Source organism: Rhinolophus sinicus, linkage group LG01, assembly GCF_036562045.2.
Source record: "Rhinolophus sinicus isolate RSC01 linkage group LG01, ASM3656204v1, whole genome shotgun sequence".
Taxonomy (NCBI): Eukaryota; Metazoa; Chordata; class Mammalia; order Chiroptera; family Rhinolophidae; genus Rhinolophus; species Rhinolophus sinicus.
In genome coordinates, this window is record NC_133751.1 from 127,171,331 (window position 1) to 127,188,149 (window position 16,819).

The 16,819-nt window shown below is 35.1% G+C and overlaps 1 protein-coding gene across 7 annotated transcripts in view; it reads left to right on the plus strand.

Moving 5' to 3' along the window:
• Positions 1-1,739: 1,739 nt before the first annotated feature.
• R3HDM1 (R3H domain containing 1) overlaps positions 1,740-16,819 on the plus strand; it is a 111,533-nt gene continuing 96,453 nt past the window's right edge. For all 7 annotated transcript variants that reach the window (XM_074335625.1, XM_074335626.1, XM_074335634.1 and 4 more), the window contains exons 1-2: positions 1,740-1,878; positions 3,345-3,555. In XM_074335625.1, the coding sequence (XP_074191726.1) occupies positions 3,385-3,555 (171 nt within the window). In that variant the 5' untranslated portion in view covers positions 1,740-1,878; positions 3,345-3,384. The remainder of the gene's footprint in view (positions 1,879-3,344; positions 3,556-16,819) is intronic.

Here is a 16,819-nt window from a genome sequence, read left to right on the forward strand (position 1 = left end):
CTTAGTGAATACTGCCATCTTGTGTCTACCGTTTTATGAGAAAAAATTTTAAATGAGAAAAGTTACATTGAACTAATTTTTACACTTGATCTTAGCCAGAACGGCGAGAAGTGATTGATGTAATTTTTATATTGTTTGTTTTTGGTCGTCAACCAAGCACAAAATGTCAGGAGACTTTGGCTAGAAGTAAATGGCAAAGATTTTTTTAAGCGTCTGAAATTTGCAAATTGGAAACACTACCTGATAACACCTAGAGTGTTCCAAAGAAAAATTGAGAGTTCTTATAGTAAAAAGTACATTCTTGAGAAGGATCAAGAATGCATTGTTAGCTTCTGGATTGGTCTGAGATGGTTAATCTTCAGAGGTTCCATGGTCTGGATAATGATGTCAGGCATTCTGGACACGTGAAAGTTCTTTCCTAAGTTCTTCAGAGGGTTAGCTGTGGGATTTACATACATCTCCAGGCATTGCATTACCAAAAAGTCCAAAAGTTTAAGTTCCTAGGCTAGTTCAAGCAGAAATAGAATAGTTTCTTCATGCCTCAGCCTACTTGGTATTAGTAATTTATCACTTTAACTAGAGTGACTCCATTTTATTTCTTCACTCTTTCCTCAGGGTGGAACTTTGAAAAAACAACAACAAAAAACTAGTCATTTGATTTTAGTGGCCCAGTAACCTTGGTCAGACTGAGATGACATAGTCAGTTAAAACATAACTGACATTTGCTTATGATACCTCCTTTTCTGTTATCCCTCAGTCAAACACAGTGCAATAGAGATGTGAAAGCCAACGTGAGTCTGTATCAGGGCTCTAAATAATTGCATTTCAAAATAGCTTTTGAAGTTCGTATAAGATGTGAATTGTTCTATGATGCTTACTTGACAGTATTAGTATTCTGTCTGTTGGTGCTTAGACCTGATGCTCATCTGTTTTACCTTAAAACTGCACTGTTCTGTTTATTGACAACAAAATTGTCAAAGGAAGATGGAAGAGCTATATAGGATTTTTAGTGTTGTTTATTTGCTATGATGTATTCACTTGCACCAAAAAAATATAAAATGAAACTGACTTTAGAAGCAGATGACACTGAGAGAATTTTGGCATTAATCTTTCAGATGTCTTTAAAAATAGTCATTCCATCCTTTATAGACATGTGCTTTTAACAGACTATGTGCATTTCTTTGAAAATGTTAACTGACTTATTATAGCCCTTTGTTCTTTTAAAAATCTAGAGTGTGATTATTATTCACAATTACAGTCTTAACTCCTCAGAGTTGTTCTGGAAGAAAACTCTGAAAGTCATAATTTTTGGAGTTAAGTGTTTCTGGTTATGAGCTTGGACAAACCGTTTTTTCCTTTATAAAGTGAAGATAATATCTCCCCTACAATACTGACCACATACCAGGTTCTTATTATATGTTAGTTCCTCTGCTTTCTTCTTCCTTTTGAACTCTTACTTTTGAACTCTCCAGGTGGCCTCAGGGATGTATTCAGGCTCACAAAACTAATACGTGTCAGAATTACTTGTAACTAAGTGTTCTCACTCTTGTTTAGAGCAAGAAAATAACAAAACTACGAACAGTAATATTTTTAATTTCTAAAACTACTGTATAGTGTTCCATTTCACCTGACTGTTTTGTTATAATGTTTTCTTTTGTTTTAATTTTAGGCCACTGAAAGGTATGATACATTTGAGCCAAGACAGTCCATTTCAGTCCAGAAATCTACAGTGGTGACAGGGACATGGGACTCCTTCTGCCGTTTTCCAGATGGTTCAATACAATTGACATCCTGGCTGACAACTGTGAAAAAGAACCTTGGATTATTTTATTTTATTTTTGTGGGACACCACAATCCCAAATCCACAGGACACATCAGGTAACCTATCTTGTCATTTGAGAAAAACACATCCTTTTTTCTTTCAAAATTTTACATATTGAAAAGCAAGGAGCTAGAGTATTTTTAAGTAACCCTCTCCCCCCAGTAACCTATTGTTTTGAGAATGAACCAGTTAACCTTGTTATGGAATATAATTAAGGAAGACATGATTTTTCTTTAATTGAGTCTACTTGTGACTTTAGAATTTATTTCTTTTTTTAAACTTTTCAGGTGTATTTATGGATTTCTGAAATCTATTTAGATATTTAATTGTAAAACATTCCTTCAGAAGAACTCTTGAATTTTCCAGATTTATATAAAGAAAACAAGTTCTAGTTTCCCCCCCCCTCAAGATTTTATCATGAAATTTTCAGAAGTACAGAAAAGTTGAAATAATTTTACAGTAAACAACCATATAATCACTCCTAGATTTCACCATTAACATTTTATCATACTTAATTTAACCTGTATCTGTCCATCTGTGCCCATTCCTCTATCTAGCTATCAGTTTATATTAACTTTTTTTTATGCATTTCCAAATAAGTTTTTTTTGTTCTCACCACAAAAAGAAATTTGTAGTTAATGTGAGATGATAGTTGTGGTAATTAGCGATACATATGTGTCAAATCAGCGTATTGTTTATCTTATACATTGTTAGATGCCGATCATATCTTAATAAAGCTAGGGAAAAAAATTCTGTACATGAAGATCTGCTCTTCCAGTTCACATTTCCTAAAATGACAGCCACCTGATACATTTCTATTTGATGCTTAGCTTAAGAAGCCCCCATTGTTTTCTTAAACTCACTAAAGACATTAAACATACTGACACCTTATGTGTTTGCCCTTGTGTGAAGTCCATATACTAGAGCGTCTGGTAGTATATGTTGTTTGGCGCTAAATCACATAAGTCAGGAGAGTTTTTAATGCTTGATTCATAATGCCAAAACGTTACTAATACAGATTCACAACTGGGTTTTATATAGAATGTTGCTGTTTATTTTTTAAATTATTTCCTTTCAGAATTCCAGAGTAATTGAAGAAGTTTGGAATTTTAGAAATCTAGATGAAAGCTATGATAGGAAAACACTTTTCTCACAGGGTAATATTCATAATATCCCTTTAGAGAAAAAGATTTTTAATGTGATCTAAATATACATTTATAGCTCTCCAACCATTACCTTCCATCTCGATATTGCTCATTCCTTAATGTTTCTTAAGAACTTTCATAAGTGGTATGTGCATCAAAATCACCTCGTACCATTATTATAGCTCTTACCTCATTGTATTATGATTTTTTTTTTATTTCAACATGTCTGCCACTAAACTCCTTGAAAGCAGGAATTTTGTTTTTATCTGGGTATACGCAACATTATTCCTGGAACATAGAATATGCAGTAAATGTTGTGCAGTACTGAAGGTAAATGTTTCAGGCTAAATGAAATATTTTTTTTCTTTCTTGATAAGGCTTCAAGTTCCTTGTAGAATTCTAAAATAACCTTTGCTGATGAGGATGTCTGATACTGTTACTATAAAACATGAAACTGAAACAATGAAGGATTTGGAGGCAGAAGTGAAAGACACAACCCGAGTTGAAAATATTACCAAATCAGAAAACTATGGGAAGATTTTGGCAGAGAAGAATGAACGTTGTATTGACAACAATATTGATTTGCAGGTAAACAGGATTTTCTCTTTGACTACAAATACTGAATATTCAATATATAGTTGTACTCTTTATGCAGAACTCACTTTCTGAATTCTAAAAGGGTAAGTTGACCCATTGCAACATGCTTCTCAGCTGGTTTTTGAGATTAGCTTGTTGACTAGCTCTTTGATTTGCTTGTATCAGGTAATATAATTCTTTTCATTTGTATGTGGCCAATACATTTTTTACTGGCTTTCTGCTTTTTCATTCTGCTCTGCACCTATCAGTATTGTGAGAGTCCAGAATTTAACCTCAGAGCTCTTAGAGGATAGAAGAATAGAGAGATGAAAACTGCGGAAGTTCTATTGGCAAAAACAGCTTTTAGAAGAAGCAGTCAGTCATGACCGAGAAAGAAGATTGGTGGGGGAAATAAGTCACTTGAGGCTTTTGATGTTACCCATGTATGATAATTTAGAACTAAAAACTGAAAAGGCTTTTAATTCCGGACACAGATTGAAATTGAGGAGTTGGTCAAAGATTTAAGATAGGTAAAAATGAGTTTGAAGTAGTACTTACAGTATTCAGTTCTAAGTGTTCCAGTTATCTGTTATGTAACAAATTATCACAACACAGAAGTCTAACAGTTTTAAAACGGAATTTGCTAAAACTTGATTGCATTTTATTTTTATTAATATCTGTGATTTGTGAGTTAGGAAATGGGAACAAGTGCTTGGCTGAGTGAATTTTTCTATCATACAAAGAGATAAAAGAAGGCCCTCGTTGATATTTAACTGGCAAATGGTCTGGCCTGGATGGTCCGAAACTGTTTCACTCACATATCTAGCACCTTGGTGCAAATGGGTAGAACCTATGCTGGCTGGACCTGGGAGCACCTACCTATGGTCCCTCCCTCCAGCATGAAGGCACCAGGGGAGTCAGATTTATTTAGGGGACTCAGAAAGAATGTTCTAAGAGTCGCAAAGCTGCAAGGTCTCTTTTGAACTAGGCTGAGAAGTCCCAGAATGTCCACTTCCATTGTTGTCTTTTGATGACCCTGTCAATAAAGCCAGCCCAGATTCAAGGGCAGGGGGATTAGACTCTGCCTCTCAGTAGGACACACCTTTACCACAAAGTTATCTCAGAATACTGTCTTTAACACTTCAGTTTTGGTTTTGCCCAATGAATAAAGAATCTACTTTAGGAGGACTTTCCTGTCATTCTTTCTGTTAGGTTGGTGCAAAAGTAATTGCAGTTTAAAAGCTTAAAAATAGTTGCAAAAACCACAGTTACTTTTGCACCAACCTAATATATCCTAAAAACCTTGCGGTCTACATGCCAAAAATTGTAGCTTCATTTTTTTGTGATAAGTAAAGAAGGCTTTTTTAAAGATTAGTTTATTCCTTCATTCAGTCAGAAATTTCATTTATTCCCCCATTATGTGCCAGAAATGTGTTAGAAAATGATAGCAACTCATACAGCTATAAAAAAGCATTTAGGCCCCACTGATTAAGTATAGTCAAGTGGTAATTATGTAAGAAATTGGGAGGAATGACATTTCTTTTTAGTCATTTTTAGTAATAGCACTTTATAACAAAAAATTGCCATGCATGCAATCAGTACACTCAGTGATGGCAGCATGCCAGTATCCTGATGAAATCAGAGAAAATCTGCTAAAATTCTGTGGCATTTGTGATTAAAATACTAAAAGATTTCCTTGTAATCTCTTTTCTATACCTGGTATTCACTCTTCCAGGTCATGCTTAGCAACAGGCAATTAGTTTGGATTACTGCACCTCCTGCCATGTCTGTTGTGCTGCCTTTGGCAATAAGCACAAAAACATTCTGATGACCACTGTCTGATGGACCACTGTAGTATGGCCCAGCTGTTCATACGATAGGAAAATTTCATGCATTTCCCAAACGTTTATAAAAACCTATTCTGTGCCAAGGAAATAGTATAGTAAGCAAAAGTGGGCGTGGCCTCTGACGTCATACTCCATACGTCATAGTGATTCTAAAGATTGGAAGGAGGAACAGAGAATACGAGAATTTGTTTTATGCTAATCCATTGAATGTATATTCATTGTTTATTCAAATGTTTATTAAGAATTTACTTGCTCTGCTTGGAGCTTTTTGAGATCCAAGATGCCTCTGTGCAGGGTGTCTGGCAAGGGGCTTAGAGTCGAAATAACTTACACAGAAGAGAGTTCAGTAAAGGAAATTAGAAATGGAAGTATTAATTTATAAAACTAGAAATAATTTTTTTCTCCTAATATAATGTAAAATAAAGTCAACTTTTTAAAACATGAACAGGGGATAAAGTATCTTCTTAAAAAGAGTCTGGTTAATACAGAGTTAACCTTTTAACTTAATTTGGAGTTAACTATTATGAAATATCTTTTTTCTAACATACTACTAAACATTTCATCTTCCTTTGGTACCTCTAAGATACTGACTAAAGGTTTAATTTTAAATAGGAACTATTATTTTCACTCAAATTTGAATGTAGGTGCCAATTAATGTAGGTTTCCTATTAAGAATTTAGAATAAACCAGTATATTTTCTGATTTCCCTTGTATCATTTTGAAAGTCAGCTACCATGAACTTAAGTCTGTTGTCTTGCTTCAGCATAGTAATATTTTTAATGACTTAGGAAAATGGTAATGTTTTCCTAAAGAAACATACATTTCATCCATTTCCAAGTCTTAATTTCCAAACCATCCCCTTACTCTTTTATCTAGAAAAACTGATTTTTAAATGAAGGGATGTCGTAATTTCTTTAATACTGTGGAGAAATCTTACGATCTTCTGTTAAGTATAGCCTTTACACAAAAAAATTATTTCATCAAACTAGAGAGAGGCCAACAGACAGTAGACATCACCTTGGATGGTTCCAGGTAGAGATTATCTCCTCGAGCTCCTTCACCATTTCTTTTATACATAATTCTGCTTGTGTGACACTCTACTCTTTAAAAAATGTTAGTTGTGTTTTTTATTCAAAGTTTTGTTTTGGACTAGAATCTTTTGTATAAGTTTTAGGACTACTTTTAAGAATACTTTAGAGCTAATTCAAGCAGTCTGTGTGCGTTAATGTCAAGAGTTTAATGTTCTCACATAATTGCTGTGGTGGTGTACAAAATTGTTGATAATGGTCCCAAATAATTGTGTAAAGCATTTTTGCTTAGTAACTTTGCTACTGCCACACACTATTTTTATTGCAAATCTTGTTATATGTTGGATTTTTCTATGTTCATTACATATTTTGGAAGATTGGGGTGGTGAGGTATCTGGTTTCTAATCTAAATCCAGAAAAAATTTAATTTGTTAAACTACTACTAATTTTTATGAAAGGATACATGGGAGGGGCAGTGTTTGGTTTGTGTTTCTTACATGGCCTCTGATTTTTCTCAGGGATAGATTTCTCAGATTAGGTAAATTATTTGTGTTGGTTTTTGCTGTCGTTTATTTGAAATGTAAAATTAGGAGTCTTGTGTTCTGCTTCCTCATTAAAGGTTCAAATTTCCCTTTTTTATTTTTTACACTTGTATCTTTTTACTTAACAAATGCTTTGTCTAGTGGTATTCATATATATATATATATGAATATAAACACATATATGCATATAAACACAAGCCAAAACATTTTATTAATTGAGCAGTTCAAACAACAATTTCTCTTCCCATAAACTATTTATTGAACAATAGGATGGACAACCCAAATTGTGTTGGTAACCCTTGTTGCAGAGAAAATAAGAGAACTGATTTTTGTTAATTAGGCTTTATGTGCTAGAGTGCATAACAGTTTGTAATAGACCTATATGAGTGAATTTTCCATACATTATCAGTTGAAGTAGGTATTTAGTATATTCTGAGTTTATGTAACAATCCCTTTGATAATCAGGATGAGACTTTTACATTTTGTATCTTCCAAGTTAGTTCTGTTGCATTTATTTTAAAAGGGGAAAATAGAGCAAGTAAGGGACAAGAAAACAATGACAATCCAATAATGTTATTAGAAAAACTCAGGATACAGGCCGTACTTCTCCAACAGTGAGGTTAATGGGCATCAAATTCCTAAATTGATGAAACGTGAAGAACTTTCTGTTTAAAGTATTGAATAAAGGTCTGTCTATATAAAATCATACAATTCTTAACTATTTTCCTATTTGTCTAACAAAGATAAAAGAAATATATGTAATGTACCTGGTACATAATTAGAGCCTACTAATGGTAGATGTTGTTAATAATATAAGATTTGTAATCATAATTGTTTTATTTATTATTAGCAATAGCACAACTATATAGCTCCTCATATTGGTTCCATTATTATACAACATAGATTTTTTTCTTTAGTAATAATAAAAAGGAAAATTTATTTCTTGACATAAGCTCCCCAAAATTGCAATGCAGTAGTTTTTGTTCTTTGTGTTAAGTTCCCTATCAGTATACTTTACTTTTATTGTTTCATTAATATTTAATAAGTTCAACTTTTTAAAAAGTCCATTCTCCCAACTCAGAAAACTTGTCTTCTGTTAATCCAGGCGAAATTATCAACCTGGCCTCTGTTGTTTTTATTGCCCCTGACCTTTAGCTAGACAGTTAACAGTTTAATTCATTACCTTCTCCCACATAATTACTATTAACGCTTACTGTTGCCTTGAAAAATAGTGAGAATTACTAAGCGCTTCAAAGTGTATTAAGAGCCTTAGTTGAAATGTGTCAACCATTACAGTTTATTTTATTCATAATAATTACAATAAAAATTGATCCTCTTTTTAAAATAAGTTATATTTCCTCTTAATTAAGTGGTATGAATTGGTTATTTTGATGCTAATATAACTCAAAGATTATTCAGTTCTTTCTTAGCATTACAATAAATCTCATGGTTTATGATTTCAGTACTTTTGTTTTTCTTTGATAATAAAGAAACATTAAATCGATCCAGCTTTCTTTTTAGCAGAACAAAGACAATCAGTGAAAATATTAGGCCAAAGAGACATTATGATAAGCAAAGAAACATTAGAAAATACAACCTATATACCATCCTTTTATATGAAGTTGACTACATAGGTTTAGGTTTTTGTTTCTTTTGTTACTACTGTGTTTCCCTGAAAATAAGACCTAGCTGGACAATCAGCTCTCATGCATCATTTGGAGCAAAAAGTTATATAAGACCCGGTCTTATTTTACTATAATATAAGATCGGGTCTAATATAATATAATATAATACCAGGTCTTATATTAATTTTTTGCTCCAAAAGACGAATTAGAGCTGATTATCTGGCTACGTCTTATTTTTGGGGAAACATGGTAGTTGTAAAGTTCTCTGGTTTGGGGTAGCATTTAAGGTACAGATAATGTTTTGAGGATTCTTTCAGACTCATATTCTGAAATAAAATCTGTTTTAAGCTCCTTTATTATAAACAAAAGACTAAGGTACTAAAATCACTAACCATATATATTTCTCTTTGCTCTCACATCTACAGTGCAGTACATTTTTTTAAAAAGTCTATGTTTATTGTAATATTGCACGATAAACGTCCATTATTGAACCATAGTTTTTCTCTAAGCTAGTAGCTATTAGCGCCAACAATATATTAATATTACATGTTTCAAACTGAAATTTCATTAAAGATGTTTCCTATTCTATACTCATTTATTAGCTTAATACTTATATTTCAGTATCAAGCAGTATAAATTATAAATTAGCTTTGTCACTAAGCCTTCAAAATTGTAATTATCATCTTTCTGGAATAGTGACGGTCATTAAACAAGCAGCTAAAGTTTTTACTGTGACAATGAAATTCTGTTGAAAATGAAAAGCAATACAATAGAAAAAAATCAAATCAATGCAACTAAAAGATGGTTCTTCAAAAAGATCAACAAAATTGACGAACCTTTAGCTAGATGGATAAGAAAAAAATAGATAAAACTCAAATTACTAAAATAAGAAGTGAAAGTGGGGACCTTACTATGAATTCTATCAATAAAAAGAATTATATGAGGGTAGTATGAACAAATATATGTGAATAAATTGAATAATCTAGTTGAAATGGACAAATTCCTAGATACAAAATCTACCCGCACTAAATCATGAAGAAACAGATAATAATAGACCTATAACAAGTAAGGAGATTGAAGCAGTAATCCCAAATCTCCCAACAGAGGAAAGCGCTGGCCCTGATGGCTTCACTGGTGAATTCTACCAAGCATTTAAAGAACTAATACCAATTCTTAAACTGTTAGAGAAAAATTAAAGAGGAGGGAACACTTCCTAATTGATTATATGTGGCCAACATTACCCTCATACCAAAGACAGACAAAGACACGATAAGAAGAAAAAACTACAGACCAATATCCCTTATGAACAATGATGCAAAATCGTCAATAAAATACTAGCAAAACAAATTCAGCAGCATATTAAAAGGATTATACGCCATGACCAACTGGGATTTATTCTGGGAATGCAGGGATGGTTCAGAATGTGCAAATTGATCAGTGCAACACATATTAACAGAATGAAGGAGGAAAAACACCATCTGATCAGCTCAACTGATGCGGAAAAAGCGTTTCACAAAACTCAACACCCTTTTATGATAAAAACATTCATAAAACTAGGAATAGAAGGAAAACTACCTCAATATAAGCAAAGCCACATATGAAAAATCCACAGTGAATATCATGCTCAATGGTGAAAGACTGGAAGCTTTTTCTCTAAGATCAAGAACAAGGCAAGGGTACCTGCTTTCACCATTTCTATTCAGCACAGTACTGGAAATTCTAGCCAGAGCGATTACATAAGGGGAGAAAAAAAATATCCAAATTGGAAAGGAAGAAATAAAATTGTTTCTTTTTGCTCGTGACAATCTCTACATTCATTTCCATGGGCACAATCTGTAGAAAACTCTAAAGGTTACACACTGTTAGATCAAATGAATGTAATAAAATAGCAGGATACAGAGTCAACACACAAGAAACAGTTGTATTTCTATACACTGACAGTGAAGTCTGTAAAGGAAATTACAAAAGCAATTCCATTTATAGTAGCATCTAAAAGAATAAAATACTTAGGTATTAAGTTAATTAAGAAGGAAAACCATGAAGCTGTGGAAGCTACTGTAATCACTGATCAGTGAAACCAGACTCCTTGCCCTCTGGTTATCTTTCAAGAGCCCGGCCCCTGCACAGGCACAGCAGAAACATACAGCCCAGAGCAGTGACAGGCTGATCCTGGCTCCACAGACAATGGGAAGGAAGCCACTGAGCCAGTTCACTTGTACCAGAGGGGGAATGGCATTTCCCAGAAGAGAGTCAGTGCTGAGATCTGAGGCAAGACTCTTTATCCCCGGGCTCCTGGTGCCATGCCTTGCCCCTGAGAACTGACAGTGGATGTCTGGATTTTCATCTGAAGACCAGGGACATCTGTGGAGGGTGCCATCAGCACCTCCACCCTTTCGTGGGAGAAGAACCTGAGGAAGAAATGCCCCAGAAGAGAGATGCCCTCTGTTAATCCATCTGATGACATTTCTTCCAGAAAAGATCCTGAGTTGGCAAGAGGAACACAAGTTAATGACCAACCATTTTGGAGTTAGATTCATAGAACTCAAAGAGTCACAGCTAAAAAGTTCTCAAAGTTGATGTGAGCAACCCTTCCATTTTCCAGACACCTGTGCCCATGTAAATGAATTACCAAGGTCACCTGGAGAGCCAGTGGCACAGCTGAGACTCAGCCCTAGCCTACCTCGGGTGCTTTTTCTGGAGCACCATACTGCTTCGATCATGACCTTCCCCAAATTCATTTGGGCCCAACTACCCTAAAAGCAGCATCTGTGTTTCAGCACATTTTACAATGAATTCAAGCTCTTCCCACTGAGTCTTGTAGATGCTAAAACATCAGTAGAAATGAGGACATTCCAAGGGCAATCCTGTCCAGAGCACAGACCTGCTTCCTGATTTTTGAGACTTGGCTGATGAGAGATAAGACAGCCAGGTTAATCTCAAGGTGGAGGGATTTTGAAAGGGTAAAATAAAATGATAAACACACACTCACATTCACAAGTAAGCCACCAGCTGGTTCAGGAAGGTGCTCAGCGTCTCTGTCAAGCTGGGGAGGGGAGACTAGAAACATGAATCTTGCGTTATCTTCATTCTTGCCACAAGAGACATTCCTTAGCTGAAAGCTACTATGGAAGCGTATTCCAGGATGGCTAATTGAGATTTGTTCATCAGTACTAGCTATGAGTTTTCTGGAAATGGCAAAAGCGATTTGAAGGCCATCTGCAGTATGCCTCGAACCACCCTGCTTTCTTTGCCGAGAGGCTGTTATTCTGTGAAAGTTGCTGGCACGGACACCTCCACCTTGGTCAGCATTGTGATCACTCGAATTCAGAGAGTCACAGCTAAGTGAGACTGATCTGGTACAAATAAAGCATGTTTAGTGAGATGTGTCAGAAGACCCTGGGCACAGTGATTGCAAGTGACATCTAACCAGAAGAGCTTTCTACTACAGACTGTGACAGGGTAATGTGCTTGGTTTGCACATATGGTTATTGCAATGTTTGTAAAGCATAATTCTCACTGCTCTTACTCTAATCAGAATACCAAACTAAATAAGAATCATCACAACTATTTCTTTTTAAAAAGGGAACGAGAAAACACAGACAAAAGCTTTGTGACATTAGATTTGGCAATGATGTCTTGGACGTGACACCAAAGACACAGGTAGTAAAAGGAAAAATAGACAAATAGGACTTCATGAAAATTTTTTTTAAATGTATGCATCAAAAGACACTATCAACTATAAAAAGGAAACCCACAGAATAGGAGAAAATATTTGCAAAATCCTATCTGATAAGATTAATAACCAGAATATATAGAGAACTCCTAAAACACAACAAAAAAACAAACAACCCAATTCAAAAATAGGCTAAGGACTTGAATACACATTTCTCCAAAGAAGAGTTGCATGCCTGGTGAATGGCCAATACTAAATACATGAAAAGATACTCAATGTCACTAATCATTAGGAAAAAGCAAATCAAAACTATATGGAGGTACTACCTCACACTCATTAGCACTATCAAAAACAGAAAACAAGTGTTGGCAAGGATGTGGAGAAATGGGGAACCCTTGTATACTTTTAGTGGGAATTTAAAATGGTACATCCACTGTTAAAACAGTATGAGGGTTCTTCAAACATTTTTAGATAGAATTACTGTATGATCCAGCAGTTTCACTTCTGGGTATATACCCAAAAGAAGTAAAAGCAGGATCTCAAAGAGATGTTTGTACACCCATGTTCATAGCAACATTATTGACAACAGCTAAAATGCAGAATCAACCCAAATGCATCCATCGCCAGATGAATGCATATTGCATTGTACTGAACAGTATTATTCAGTAATATTCATCCCTGAATATGGAATATTATTCAGCCTTAAAAAGGAAGGAAATTCTGCGCTGTGCTGCAACATGGATGAACCTTGAGGTCATTATGTTAAGTGAAATAAGCCAGTCACAAAAAGACAAATACTATATGATTCCACTTAAAGCAGGTACTTAGAATAGTCAAAATCAGAGAGAGAAAATAGAATTGTGGTTGTCAGGGGTTGGGAAGAGAGGAGAATGGGAGTTACTTTTAATGGGAACAGAGTTTCAGTTTTACAAGATGAAAAGAATTATGGATAGTGGTGATGATTGCACATTATGAATGTATTAAATATTGTTGAACTGTACATTTGAAAATGGTTAAGTTGTTAAATATGTTATGTATATTTTTCCACAATAAAAAAATTGGGGAAAAGTGAAAGGTATGCTTTAAGTAATTAAATCCATTTTTAAAACAATTTTATTCCTATTTCAAACCAAATCTGGCTGCCAAATTGATACCAAAAATATAAAAGAAAGGCCACTTACTTTAATAAGCAACACTTGTTTTCTCTGCTTTGTTGTGTGTGCATGTGTGTATGACAGATTTTCTGGTATACATTATGTAGTTTCAGTTCTTTGCTGTTTGAAATGAAATAATGTGACTATTATTGAATATATAATATCACTTTGACACTTTATAGTTTACTTATGTGGCAGTGTGTTAGGTTTCTGTTGCTGCGTAGCATATTACCACAAACTTAGAGGCATAAAACATCCAATTATCAACTCAGTTGTAGATATCAGATCTCTAGATTAGAAGTTAGGTTGGGCTCAGGTGAGTTCTCTGTTTAGGGTTTTACAAGGCTGAAGTGAAAGGTGTTGGCCAGGCTGGGCCCTTATCTGAGGACGCTGGGGAAGAATTTGCTCTGGGCTCCTTGCAGTTGTAGATCTGAGGTTCATGTTCCTTGGATGACTGTTGGCCAGGGGCCTCTCTCTACTTCCGAGGCTGCCTGCATCCGTTTCACACAGCCCCTCCATCTTCAGAGCCAGCAATGGGGTGTCAGGCCCTCCTCACCCTTTGTCCTTTTCCCGATCTAAGAATACAAGCAGCTTTTGAAGGGCTCATTGATTGGATCAGACCCAGCTGAATAGTCTCTATATCTTAAGATCAGTTAACTTGGGACTTTAATTACATTTTGATATTCCTTCCCCATCCTCACTGAGATTAGTGTTTGATTTAAATGACCAGGGGATGGGAATGTTGGCAGGCCATCTTTAGAATTCTGTCTACCATAGGGAGTATTTGATCCACAAGGGTTTTTGTTTCTTTTTTAAAGTTTATTGGGGTGACAGTTGTTAGTAAAGTTACATAGATTTCAGGTGTACAATTCTGTATTACATCATCTATATATCATATTGTATGCTCAACACCCAGAGTCAGTTCTCTTTCCATCACCATATATTTGATCCCCTTTACCCTCATTTACAACCCCCTTCCCCCCTTACCCTCTGGTAACCACTAAAGTATTCTCTGTGTCTATGGGTTTTTGTTTCTTCATTTGTTTGTCTTGTTCTCTTGTTGTTTTTGGTTTATATACCACATATCAGTGAAATCATATGGTTCTCGACTTTTTCTGTCTGACTTATTTCGCTTAGCATTATAATCTCAAGATCCATCCATGTTGTCACAAATGGTTCTATTTCATCTTTTCTTAACGCCGAATAGTATTCCATTGTGTATATATACCACAACTTTTTTATCCATTCATCTATCAAGGGACATTTTGGTTGTTTCCATGTTTTGGTCACTGTAAATAAAGCTGCAATGAACATTGGAGTACACATGTCTTTATGGATAAATGTTTTCAGATTTTTTGGGTAGATACCCAGGAGAGGGATTACTGGGTCATATGGTAATTCTATTCGTAATTTTTTGAGGAACCCCCACACTGCCTTCCATAGCGGCTGCACCAGTCTGCATTCCCACCAACAGTGTATGAGGGTTCCTTTTTCTCCACAGCCTCTCCAACACTTGTTACTATTTGTCTTGTTGATGATAGCCATTCTGACTGGGGTGAGGTGATATCTCACTGTGGTTTTGATTTGCATTTCTCTGATGATTAGTGATGTTGAGCATTTTTTCATATGTCTATTGGCCACTTTTATGTCCTCTTTGGAGAAAGGTCTCTTCAGGTCTTCAGCCCGTTTTTTAATTGGGTTGTTTGTGTTTTGTTGTTGAGTTGCATGAGTTCCTTATATATTTTGGATATTAGCCCCTTATCGGAGGCACTGTTTGCAAAAATCTTCTCCCATTCAGTTGGTGGCCTCTTTATTTTGTCGATGGTTTCTTTTGCTGTGCAGAAGCTTTTAAGTTTCATATAGTCCCATTCGTTTATTTTAGCTTTGACTTCCATTGCCTTTGGAGTCTAATTCATAAAATGCTCTTTGAACCCAAGGTCCCTAAGTTTAGTACCTATGTTTTCTTCTATGCAGTTTATTGTTTCAGGTCTTGTGTTTAGGTATTTGATCCATTTTGAGTTAATTTTGGTACATGGTGACAGATAGCAGTCCAGTTTCATTATTTTGCACGTGGCTTTCCAATTCTCCCAGCACAAGAAGGTTTTTTACAGATGTGATGTAAAGTGCAGTGGGCTAAGATTCTGAAGGTCTTGGGATCTGTTTGACTATTTGGTAACTCTGAGCCTGGTTTACGAGGTTCTTGAGACCAGGAACTGTGTCTTATGCATCTTTATAGCTCCAGTGTCTGGTGTATAGCTGGAACTCAGAAGAACGAATTAATTAAAGTCACACTGAGATAATTTTACCTGTCTGTGTCTTTTTTTAATCTTTCTTCATTTTTATCAAAGGCTCCTTATAAATTAAAACAGAAGCCATTAATGCATATGTCAGTCTGAATATTCTAAACCATCACTATAGAAACAATATACAATATCACCATTTTATAGATTTTTTTTAGAGCTAAAACCTCATGGCTCATAAAAAGAAATAGGACATTGGTCTTCTGACATGCTAGGTATCTAACCTCTAATAACCTATTTATTATTATGGTGCTTTAGTTTACAAAGCCCTTTTTTTAATCTGCTCTCTCGTTGAACCTTTTCAAGAATCTTGAGAATTCATACAAAATAGAATGAAGTTTTATACAGATACCAGTAAACTGAAGTAACTTGACCAGGGTCACCTACTAATAAGCAGCAAAGCCAGAAATTTAAATTCAACCCTCTCATATGAATACAGACAGCTTTTACTTGTCAATTAATCATCTCTTTTATTTTAAATTTTGAATGGAAAGTTTTGTACCCTTGATATTTAGAATTTTAGGGGATTAAAACAGGGAGTAAGTCCAAAATTATTTTCCCTTCTGCTGCCTTAGAACTCATTTAGTCGTGCGCGTTTTTCTAATACTCATCTATTGATTTTCTCCCACTTTTTTCCAAGTCCTTACTCCGTGTAGCATAACTTCTTTTAATTCTATTTTGAGATATGAATTACAGTTAGAAATCCTCATGAACAAATTAAAGAAGAGTGTAAATAGAAACAGAAGACACTACAACAGGCAGAAGCTCTTAGGCAGCGTTGCCCTGTGTGTATGTGTGCGCGTACGAGCCGTTTTCTGTAAGAACCAGAAAATCATTTTTCTTTATTTTTTTCTCCTTTCCTTTTGTTCTTATTACTGCTGATTGGTAGTGTGCATAATCCAGGGTCAAAATCTCAAGAATACAATATTTCTTATCTCAGGAACCTTGGGCTCAGAATGGGGGACAGCACACACTGGAGCTGTGGGTTCCTGTTTCTGTGGGTTCTACAAGGAAGCCTTTTTTGGATGTTAGACCAAAAGGATGGCTCCCCCCCCCCATATGTGACGCATACGAATCTAGATCTTGAGGACTGTTTATCTGTTTTAT